Source organism: Vigna angularis, chromosome 7, assembly GCF_016808095.1.
Source record: "Vigna angularis cultivar LongXiaoDou No.4 chromosome 7, ASM1680809v1, whole genome shotgun sequence".
In the NCBI taxonomy this organism is placed as follows: domain Eukaryota; kingdom Viridiplantae; phylum Streptophyta; class Magnoliopsida; order Fabales; family Fabaceae; genus Vigna; species Vigna angularis.
This window is the reverse complement of record NC_068976.1, coordinates 8,693,844-8,704,636: the sequence shown is the minus strand read 5'-3', so window position 1 is coordinate 8,704,636 and position 10,793 is coordinate 8,693,844. Positions and strand designations below refer to the sequence as shown.

Below are 10,793 nucleotides of genomic sequence, written 5' to 3'. Positions count from 1 at the left end.
ATTCAGCATCCCACTCTTCGTAAACTTCGCTTTTGAGATTAATGTAGAGACATTTATTGAGATCACTCTAGAGCATTTCCTTTCTCTTGAGAGTCATTCTGAGAGAGTTTTAGAGCCTCCTATAGCCTCTCTCCCTAGCTAGGAATTATGTCCTAGTTCAAACTACACCATATGCACCACAATTGAAACAAGTTTTATCACCAATGTTCAATTCTTCCATTGTGTTTCAGTTCCACTTTGTCCAGATTCTTTTATGTATTCAAGGCATTGGTCTTCAAGTGAGAGTTGAGGATTTCATGCTTCCATTAAATGGAATTCTCAAATTTACTTATTCCATGATGAGACAAATGTCTAAACATCTTTTAATTTTAGGAGTTCTCATTAAATGAAAAGTTTGAAAGTTGAAGTGTTCTTAACAAAATAAGACTCAACATTCAAAAGTTCTTTCTACAAAGGTCGAACATTACATTTATAGCTTTTCCATGTTTGTGCTAAGCTAAACTATCGTCCTAAACATTAGTCGTGATTCACAGATTAGATTAAAAGTGTTTATACAACGTTTTTCACATCTAAACCTCAGGGACAAGAAGCTCAACAATCGATCTGGATAATGAATGAGTTTAGTAGCCGGTCTGGGTAAAGAGCTAGATAACCACCGATGAGTTCTTCCAAATATATTTAATGTGTTCCATAAAGCTTTTTCTAGAAAATATTTCATGCATGAGTGTTCTAGGAAACTCATTTCAAAAAACTTTATATGCATTATGATAATTTTTTCTAGAAATTTCACTGAGAAAAACTTGTTCCGTAATTCATTTCATATGTTTCATGAATTAGTTTTGGAAATTTCATTTTGAAAATCTTGTTCGGAAATTATATTTCAGAAACCTTATTTTGGAAATTTTGAAAAACTTGTTTCTAAAATTTTTGGAACTTGTAATTGGAAATTCAGTTTTATGAGGGTAAAATGATCATTTTGAAATTTTATGAGGTTGGGTGAAGAATTATGAGGTTCTGGAAGGTTATGTTCTGGGGCTGACCCATAACACTGAGATATCAGGCCCATTGGTTTAAAACGAAAAAAAAAGACCGTACCCCGATCCATAACACTAGTAGTATAAAAAAATGTTTCTGTCTAATTAATTCGAATCATGCTCCAAGTTGTAGCCGCTGGGAGAATGACTTCCTCTGAAACCTTGCGAAGTGTTGAAGAAGATGATTCTACAGCTAAGAAAAAACGCGACTTGTTCTACGATGTTTATGGACCCGAAGTAAGTTTATATATCTTTATTTTCCTTTTCAATGTACCTCTTCTTTCAATTTTTCTTAACTTCTTGTTCAGGAGAAGGTTTTCTTTTCGTTCCTCTCTAGTATGTTGTGTCTGAGCTTTTATAAAGAAAAGAAAAATAAAATCAAAATGTGGTTTTAATCACGAGGATGTGCAGTGGCTGTGTTTATTCAATGCTAGTTCTTTTTTTTTTTTCATTTTTTGTTATTTTTACGAAGTTATGTGGTTTTCTGTGAACAGCTACAGTTATATTGTCCCTTGAAATGATTCCCAAATAAGTTTTCTTTCTTGTGGTTGTGCTGTTTGCTTCTTCATGTGATTTTCTGCTGTTGGTGTATGATTAAAAGCAGTTGATTAATCGTTGTGCTTTTGCAGGGCAAGGCAGAGGTTGTTTTCAATTCACCAGAAGATAATTCAGTTCTTGATCTAAAGGTAAGTCTTTGCAACCATTGGTGAATTGAAATTTGAATCAAAAGTAGTCATGACTGAGGTGGTGAAGCAGGATATTCAAGGACTTGTAACTTGGGTGCTTGGGGAAGGATTTATGCCGTCATGGGTTTTTATCAAGGTACTAATTGTCTTTGATTTCAATAATTATTAAAAAAAAAAATTGTAGCTGTTTAGAACTTGTATTCCAAACTGCTTCCGTGGTTGTGGGAACCTTGTGAATTGTATCATGTTAATACTGGGATAGCAAGGTAAACAGCCACTGTGAAGTGACAAACCTAGCACTCGCTGTTCAGATGGACACAGACAAAATGAACCACTGATCAGCACATGGGGGCACCTGGCCACATCAGCAGTGGCAAGTCTCAGTTGTTTTGGCAGTCTTGCCTTGGTGTAAAGGGTTGTGGGAAGTAAAATGCAACAATGAAAGAAACATTTGTATATATGAGATAGACAATGGCAAAGGCTGGGTTTTAAATAGTGTGCTATAGTGACACTAAAACATAGCATCGTAATTGAGCAGTTTAGTTTAGTGGTACATAGCAGCTGTTGCAGATGGGGTAGCAGCATTATGTGATTCTAAAGAAAGCCCTGTGAACAACATGGGCTTCTCGGGAGGGCTATTTTAGATTTCAATTTCAAAGAATGAAATCTCCATCTGTAATCGTAGTGAGAATGATAAAGAAGACTTGATTTAGAAGATGTAGGATGTCGTGAATTTTATGTAGCTTTTCCAGAATTTGAGAATATATATATATATACACACACACACATAAACTATGTTAAAATTTTCAGAATACTACTGGTCACCATGAGACTTAAAACATTGGGCAAAGGAGAGAGAAAGAAAACAAACGAATGGAAACAAAAAAAAAAGTGATTTTTCTTTATGAGTTTTAAATTTCATGTATTGGAGATTTTCATTGAAAAATTGCAATTATGAATGTGATAACAAAATAAATAAAAATTTATTGTATTTCTGTACTTATTAATGATATATCTTAATTTACTCATTCAGTAATTTATGCTTTGCAATATAGGACATTCCTTTTATTGGGGGAATGTTGGCAAATGTTAATGTGATGATACATTACTGTTATTCCGGAGAGAAAGAGAATACCCGGAGGTTGCACAGCATCCAATTATTGCTTCTATAAATGCATTACTTGAAGATGCACTTGATTTTAGAAATTGAAAATAGGGATTAATACAAATTTGGTTAGGGTCAAAGTATTTGCTTGAAAGGCTTAGTTTTTAATTCCCGTTGCCAAACTATATCCTTTGGTATATATGACATGTAAATGCCACTTATAATCACCTAGTAAATCTGGTATATGACCTAATCATATATGGGGGGTATTTCCTCTCCCTTCCTACCAGATTATATTAGTAATGATGGATATAGACAGTGAACATTTGTAACAACAGACTTTCTCTGTTTCACTGGTAGTGATCTGAATTTTCTTTGTTATTTGGCTATATTTTGGGGTAAAATTCATTTGTTTCTCTATGTTGAGCGAGTTATAGTCTATGCAGTTTAGTGGTTCCGCTTAACATTGATTTTCTGGGGCATGTAACAGACTTGGAATGTTTAACACAACTAGTTTTATGTTAGTTTAACAAAAAGATTATTTTTGTCAATCTTTATGCTTGCATGCCACTGAATTTGGAAAAGGTTGTTAGACTACCCTAAAGTGCTTTAAGCTAAGAATAAATACATGTTGGCTGATCCTATACATAAAAGAATTAGTTGACCACTCTTGTCAATTTAAAAATAGCTATACTTTTGAATTCTGGACCTTTGTTTTGTACCACATATAACATATTACATTTTATTTCGACAGATCACTAATGTAGCAGTCTCATTACTTGCAGAATAAACCCCTTATTCCCAAAGTGGTTATGCTCTATATGCCAGGCCTAGATGCAGCCTTGTTCTTGTCGCTGTCTAAAATGCTTCACAATTTAAAGAAAATCTGTGGTAAACCAAGGCCTGTGCTGGCTCTTAGGTATGTAGACAATGTTGTATTTACTTGTTTCCTTCTTTCCTTCAAAATGTTCCTCTGCACTTAAACTTTTCTATTTTCTCTCCCTGGCTAGCTGTGTGTCAGATAGTATGCAGACGATAGATGCACTCCTAACATGCAAGATGAAAAGAAAAAGGGATGAGAATAGACCTGCTCTGACATCACATCAAGGTTTTCATTATTCAAACCAATATATACAAATGTCTCCTGTGAGGGAAATAGGTGTTGAATTTGAGGCTCTATAGATAAGTTATTGATTCAAAAGTTCCTGGAGTGACAATTTCCTCAAATGTTATCTTGCTGGAACCTGAAGTCCTCAAATTGTTTGTACTCAGCCCCGTATTTTGTCTGCTAATTAATTCTTAAAATGTTCGGTAACACAGCAAAAGGAAATAGCTTTAATCTGGAATCCTTTGTGCTTAATTATTGTGTACAATTGATGCATATTGACTGATGAGTTGCAAAAGTAAGCTATCAAATCCAAAGGATGGCTTGTCTTTTGGATTGTATATCTGTAATATTTGGGGGGTGGGGAACCAATAAACTTCTTCAATGATGGTTTATGATGGTTTATGATATTTTCTTATAAATACTTTATAATATTTATGAATTTTCACATGATTATTAGTTATCAAGAATGGAATCACTGCTAAATTAGCAAGGAAAAGTAGGCTCCTTGGCAGTAGGAATTTTTCCGGCTTCTGATATATGTACTTACACTGCTGATAATATACATACATATATACACACACACACACACATGCATATATATATATATATATATATATATATATGTGTGTGTGTGTGTGTACTCAGACCACCTATATATGTTTTGTAACTTGTCATGGTTCACTCTCAATTTTGACTAAGTTTGTGAGATTTCATTTATCTTAATTTTGAATTCATTTTAAGATTATTATTCTATAAATTAAACGAAAAAGGTTTTGAATGACAATTCAAATTAAACCCTATAGTGTGTTGTTTTTCCACTTGGAGCAACTTTATTTGAACTGTTCTTTATGGCACAAACATTAATGCATTGCTATCGCTATAAATTAAATTGCTTTATGAAATGTGAAATCTTGATGCAGAAGAAGGTTCTCATGATACAGACAGTCTAACATTTACTGAGCTTACGAAAGACATACCTTTCCCTGTTACATACTATACACTAACTGAGAAAGAGCTAGAAGAGAATGGATATTCTCTTAATCAACCAGGTGAAATTTACTCTGCTAGTGATTATATATGTGAATCTTTATGAAGTTGTTCTTACTGGGCGAATTTTTTATCTGCCCGGTTGATTACAGGTTTTCTTTCTACTTTGCCTGCACCTCCAGGATCTCCTTTTCATGAGATGTTGGCACTTGATTGTGAGATGGTATGTTAATCAATACCAGATTAATTTAAAGCTAACCTTTTATCACTGAGAAAATGAAGTTCTGGATGATGATGATAAACTTGTCCAAATTGTTTCAATTCCTAGAACTAATTCATTTAACATGTGGTACTTGAACTTCACGTTATTCCAGCGTAGCTTAAAATTATACTGACAGTCGTTTTATTGGAATGCATGGCCAAAAACTTCATTCTATATTGAGACAAATGAAAATAGTTATACCCTTTTTTATGTATATCCTTGACATATGCAATTTTGATCAATCTATTTTTTACCATTTGCTTAGTGCATAACAAATGAAGGTTTTGAGCTGACAAGAATTACTCTAGTGGACATCAAAGGACAGGTATTCACTGATTTTTTTTTCGAACTATTTGTTTGTGAAGAAAATGCATCTATTACTGTTTTTAAGAGGAATGGTCATTATTTTTAAAATTTCAATAAATATTTATCAATATTCTCATTTTTCATATCTTGTGCTTGTTTCATTCAGAATAACTGTTTCTATATTATTCATAGAGGAGCAGCAATTTCCCTTAAATAGAAAACAAAGTCTTAATAACTGAAAATCCTAATTTATGATGGATATAATCTATCCCTACAATTGAGCAATAAATATAAAATATTATGTCAGTCTATTAATCCTCTTAATTATGGGATGTAATTAAATCTCCTAATTGTGTAATTAAAACCAAACAAGGAAATATTAACTACAGCATAATTCATGGGTTTCTGACTGTTACTATGTATCTATTTCCATTGAGATGTATACAAATTACCATGTCCTTCCCTTCATGAAGCGTGTTGTTCTTGGAAGTAGTTATAAATCTCATTCTTGGGCGCAGTGATTGCCTCAAGACTGCTATAGTGGGATAGTACATGGCATGATGACCACTATTTTGAAGGACTACAAATACAATTAAACAATTTAACAGCACACATAAGTGCTCAGAAGTAGAAAAATTAGGTAAACAATATTATAATTAATATTCAAAACTCATAAGCTAGAGCTTAGTACATGAGGGACATGAAAATCAAGGAACATACGAAGAATCAACATAGAGACCAACGTGGAGACACATTATAACCTGTCTGAAAATAAAAATAATAAAACACGAGGCCCTGCCACTCTGAACTTGATATGGAAAGAAACAAAGATGCTATATAAAATTTGGGATTGGCCTGAAATGATACTTGAGTGAACGTTCAGTGGCAGATATGGAGGTCGGCCATAGCCAAGTGTCTGGGTTGTAACACTCAAATACTAGCCAAGTATGAAAGGTGTTATCCTGAATCAGATGTCAAACACGGGTATACAAAAAAACACCCCAAGAAAAACTAGAACGGTGAAAAAATTTGAATGAGTAAATAGTAGATTTGTTCTTGTGTTGTGAAAGAATAGCAGCTATAAAGTCTGCGATTTCCATGGTAGCAGCCACAAATTTTCGGCTGTGATTCCTCTCCTTCGAAACAGGTTGACTGTAAATAAGTAGCTTCACAAAGGTGTTCCCAATGCTCTTCTGCAGCAATGGCATTATAGTATGCAGTAGATAAATAGAAAGTTGTTTCCTTAGAATGCTTCATGACAAAACTCTTTATGCTATGCTGCATGTAATTGCATTTTTAACAATTCTATATTCTTTTGGCCAAATAGAAAAGAGCCTAGCTTTTTAATTGTTATTGAAGCTACCTATATATATGTCTGTAAAAGACTAAATCCTATTGGTTAGAGATTCTGTTTTGCTTGTCTTTTATTCTGTTTCATTTACAATCTTTAAGAAATTGAAGTAAGCAAGTTATATATTGAGACTCAGTCAGTTCTTTAAAATTGGGAACATTTAGTTGCATAGTAATGGCTTAATTTCTAAGATATATCTTTTCAGGTTTTGATAGATAGATTGGTTAAACCGTCAAATGCTATCATTGACTACAACACAAGGTAAGTTGTTTCAATATCAGTCAATTTGCCTGAATAAGCTCACTATTTAATATTGGATATTAAAAATGCTATTGCTTAATAAATTCATGAGTTGATCTAATCAACATCCATATTATAATTTGAGTCCCTATTTTTCAATTTGAGGATATCTCTCAATATATTTTTCCACATGCCACATGGTTTCATCATTGTTTAGCAGTTTGTTATATAGTAAAAAAAAAGTTCTTGAATTATTAATTTTTTCCAAATGTTCATTTTCCATCAAGACATTTCCTCTCAATTCCCAGCTTTAATTGCATATAAATTTATCTTTTTAAATTCAAATTTTTATTTTCATCTTAAATCTCAAATAACATTTTTTTTTCATTTTTTTACAATTTGCTTGACCCGTAGTTTTTTTTTTCTTTTTAAATTTTTTACATGAATTATACATATTTCTTATTAGTTAAAATGATTTTTTTTTCACATTTGTAAGTTCTACAAACATTAGAAGTTACCCATACAGCCATGCATTAGTTCAAAGTTCTAATGCTCTCACCTATGAAAACTATGGGTAATCCAGGTAGCGGGTGGATTATCTATATGTGTAACATTTCTCTTTTTCTTTTTTCCCTTCTGATGGGAGTAATTGTGTGCTTTGATTCTCATTTCCTTTGTAAAATCTTCTCACAAGGGCACTGTTTAGTTTATAGGAGAGGAGAAAAGGTAGTCATTTTATTGTTTGGTTAGCAGTGATAGGGTAGGGTTTTTAAAAGTTAGTCTACCTTTGTACCCTTAACATTTAAATTTCGAAACATTATTAGTGGTATTTCAGTCATTATACTTAAAATGCTTTAAATCTCCCCCAAATCCCCTGTATATAAGGGGAGAAAATATTAAATGAGGAAGGATTTTGTTCCCTTCCCTTCTATAAAATTGAACCGAACAGCAAAAATTTATAAAAATCCCTCCCTCCTCTTCCTTTCAGTTCCCTCCAATCGAACATTGTTATTGCAAAGTTGGCTTGGGGGTATGGTTTCCATCTTATATGGGATTGACTTTTCTTTTATGAAAATGAATAGATTAAATGGATGTTGTTAGGTATCCTAATGATCCTGGGAAAATACTGAGAACATATCAGAGTATTGTCAACTTTCTAGTGCTTGAAACCCTTGAATAGATTTAGAGTATTATATGTTGTTGTTTGGTATTGGCGGGATACTCTTATCTTCTGCAATTAAAATAAAGCTGTACAAAACCCGAAAATAAGTTTAAATCTAAAAAATCAAAGTTGAAATTGTTCAGTATGATCTATTTTTCTTCCTTGGATTTGAAAAAAAAATTGTCCGCATCAACTAAAAGTTATGTTGTGCAGATTTAGTGGAATAACGCCTGAAATGTTAAATGGGGTGACAACAAGTCTGAGAGACATTCAGGTTCTATTACTTTAGTTGTCTTGGTTTTGGTCTTTTGTCTTATTTCAGCTAATAGGGTCAAACTTCTGGTGCTGTGCTGAACCATTTAAGTTGAAACTATTTGTTTTGCTGATTTAGTTTGATTTGCTTCACATTTTCAGGAACTGTTCCTAAAGTTTGTTTACGAGGAGACTATCCTTGTTGGGCATTCTCTGGAAAATGATTTATTAGCATTGAAGATATCCCATGAATTGATCATAGACACGGCAGTGTTGTACAGACACCCCCGGGGAACATCTCATAAAAAAGCTCTACGGTTTCTTGCTAAGAAATTTCTAGCAAGGGAGATACAACAATCAACGAATGGACATGACAGCATCGAAGATGCTAGAGCTACCCTGGAATTGGCACTGTTGAAGATAAGAAATGGCAAGTAGTTCTTCTTCATGCATTATTGCTGATGCTGCAATCTCTATGTTGGAAGTTTTGAATGCATTTGTAGTTTAAATACATTTCCTGTTTCTGTATATAATCTGTAAAAGCAGATGATTTGCTTGACGTGTAGAGCTGTTACCCTTTTACGTGAGTGTGTAGGGTGCAGCCGTCATACCAGCAAGGTCATAATAATATGTATATAGTAATTTGGCAAGAACAAATGTGGAGAGGATGGGAAACATAGAAGACTATACTTCAGTGTGAAATAATGAAATTTTCTTTCAGCAAGCTTTTTGTTTGCCATATTGTTTTTAACGTTACTACTGTCACCCTCTTGAAACAGGGCCTGACTTTGGTTCCCCTCCATCCTTTACAAGGAAAAAGTTCCTTTCTATTCTGAGTGAGTCTGGCAAAACTTCGTCATTGATTGATGATATATCCATAGTAAAACGGTATGCCTCTGAGTCCTCTAATGCAATTCCAGTGATCTCTGATGATGAAGCACTTGCAAAGACCAAGAAGGAGGTACTTGTCATAAGCTGGTTATATTTCCTTGTTTTTTCCCTTCCCTTTAACATTTAATGACTACTTTATGCCTTGTATTTTTTTGTTTTAGGTGAAGAATGACAAGGTACATTTTATCTGGACACAGTTTTCGGAGCTACACTCATACCTGAAGAAGCAAGCTGAAGATTCTGATAGTTTGAATGAAAGACTTGCCGAGATGATGGCATTACAAACGTGCCAGAACAATTCTGCTAAACAGAAAGGCTTCAAGTTGAAAGCACCTGCTGAACTGAAGGAAATTATGGCTCGCATGGATGCTAGAATTTATAATCTCTACTTGTCTTTACCCACAAATGCTATGATGATAATTTTTACTGGTCACGGAGACACTGCTATTGTCCGCAGGTAGACATGCTTACCTTTTTCTATTCCAAGTATTTTATCTTTTGTATTTGTTTTAATTTCTATGCACTGACCACCTAACAATAATGTTGGAATAAATTAATATATGACTCTTGAATGATGCATTTTTTCGTACGAGTCCTCAATCCTCGTACATAATTTGCATAAAAGTTTCCATTTGTCCAAATCTTGACCCACCACACCCCTTTTGAAGGTTGAGGAGAATGCTTGCAGAGCAGAATGAAAGTAATTTATGCCGTGAGAAGATTGTAGAAACTTTGGCAGAATTTCAGGCCCAAGCAGAAGTAGCATTGTGTTTTGTAGGCGTAAAGCATTGAGTATTGAGTGTAATGAAAATGAACTGAAATCAATTTTTGATTGTGAACGTTGTAAATATAGTGGCAGAGGCCTTAGAGTAGTCATACGTGTATAATATGAATATGCCCCAAATGTATTGAATTAAATAGTTCTACATCCGTTAAAATTACTTAGTCATTATTTATTCTTGTTCTCATATGCATTCTTAGATACAGTATTTCTTAGTTTTGAAGTTTGAATGAACAGTTTAGTTAATCACTAGATTTATAAATTTTTTTAAAAGAATTTTATAGAACTGAACTTTTAAACTTGTTAGAGTGTTCACATTTTGATATTTTATTTAAATAAGTTATACTTTAATATTAATTTTTACTTTAATAACTATTTGTTGGAAATATTTCGGTTTTTTGCTCTGAATATCCATGGAAGGTTGGAATAGTACTGAAATTATTTTCATTTAATAGTTGAAAAAGTAAGTAAAGAATAATTTGCTTAAATAAAAGTTGAAAAATAATAATTAGAAATTGTATGCAAGAGTTATCCAAATAAAAAAGCAAAAGTAGTCCTTATTTGTAGATTTATGTTGTTTATTAAACAATTTTTATATGACAGCATGTTATTATGTTTTAATTGATTT

At 33.1% G+C, this 10,793-nt stretch overlaps 1 protein-coding gene across 5 annotated transcripts; it reads left to right on the top strand.

The window, feature by feature from the left end:
- The first annotated feature begins 1,152 nt into the window (after positions 1-1,152).
- LOC108338644 (small RNA degrading nuclease 5) lies at positions 1,153-10,340 on the top strand. 5 transcript variants are annotated; one of them, XM_052866671.1, is made up of 15 exons: positions 1,153-1,271; positions 1,664-1,720; positions 1,791-1,856; positions 3,611-3,744; positions 3,836-3,933; positions 4,854-4,982; positions 5,073-5,143; positions 5,448-5,507; positions 7,045-7,100; positions 8,455-8,515; positions 8,656-8,923; positions 9,273-9,329; positions 9,414-9,454; positions 9,546-9,841; positions 10,053-10,340. In XM_052866671.1, the coding sequence occupies exons 1-15, from the start codon at positions 1,179-1,181 to the stop codon at positions 10,174-10,176; spliced, it is 1,611 nt and encodes a 536-aa protein (XP_052722631.1). In that variant the 5' UTR covers positions 1,153-1,178; the 3' UTR covers positions 10,177-10,340. The 5 variants fall into 5 exon arrangements, with proteins under 5 accessions (XP_052722631.1, XP_017431139.2, XP_052722630.1 ...); XM_017575650.2 differs by having other exon boundaries at positions 4,857-4,982; positions 9,273-9,454; XM_052866670.1 differs by having other exon boundaries at positions 9,273-9,454.
- The last annotated feature ends 453 nt before the right edge of the window (positions 10,341-10,793 follow it).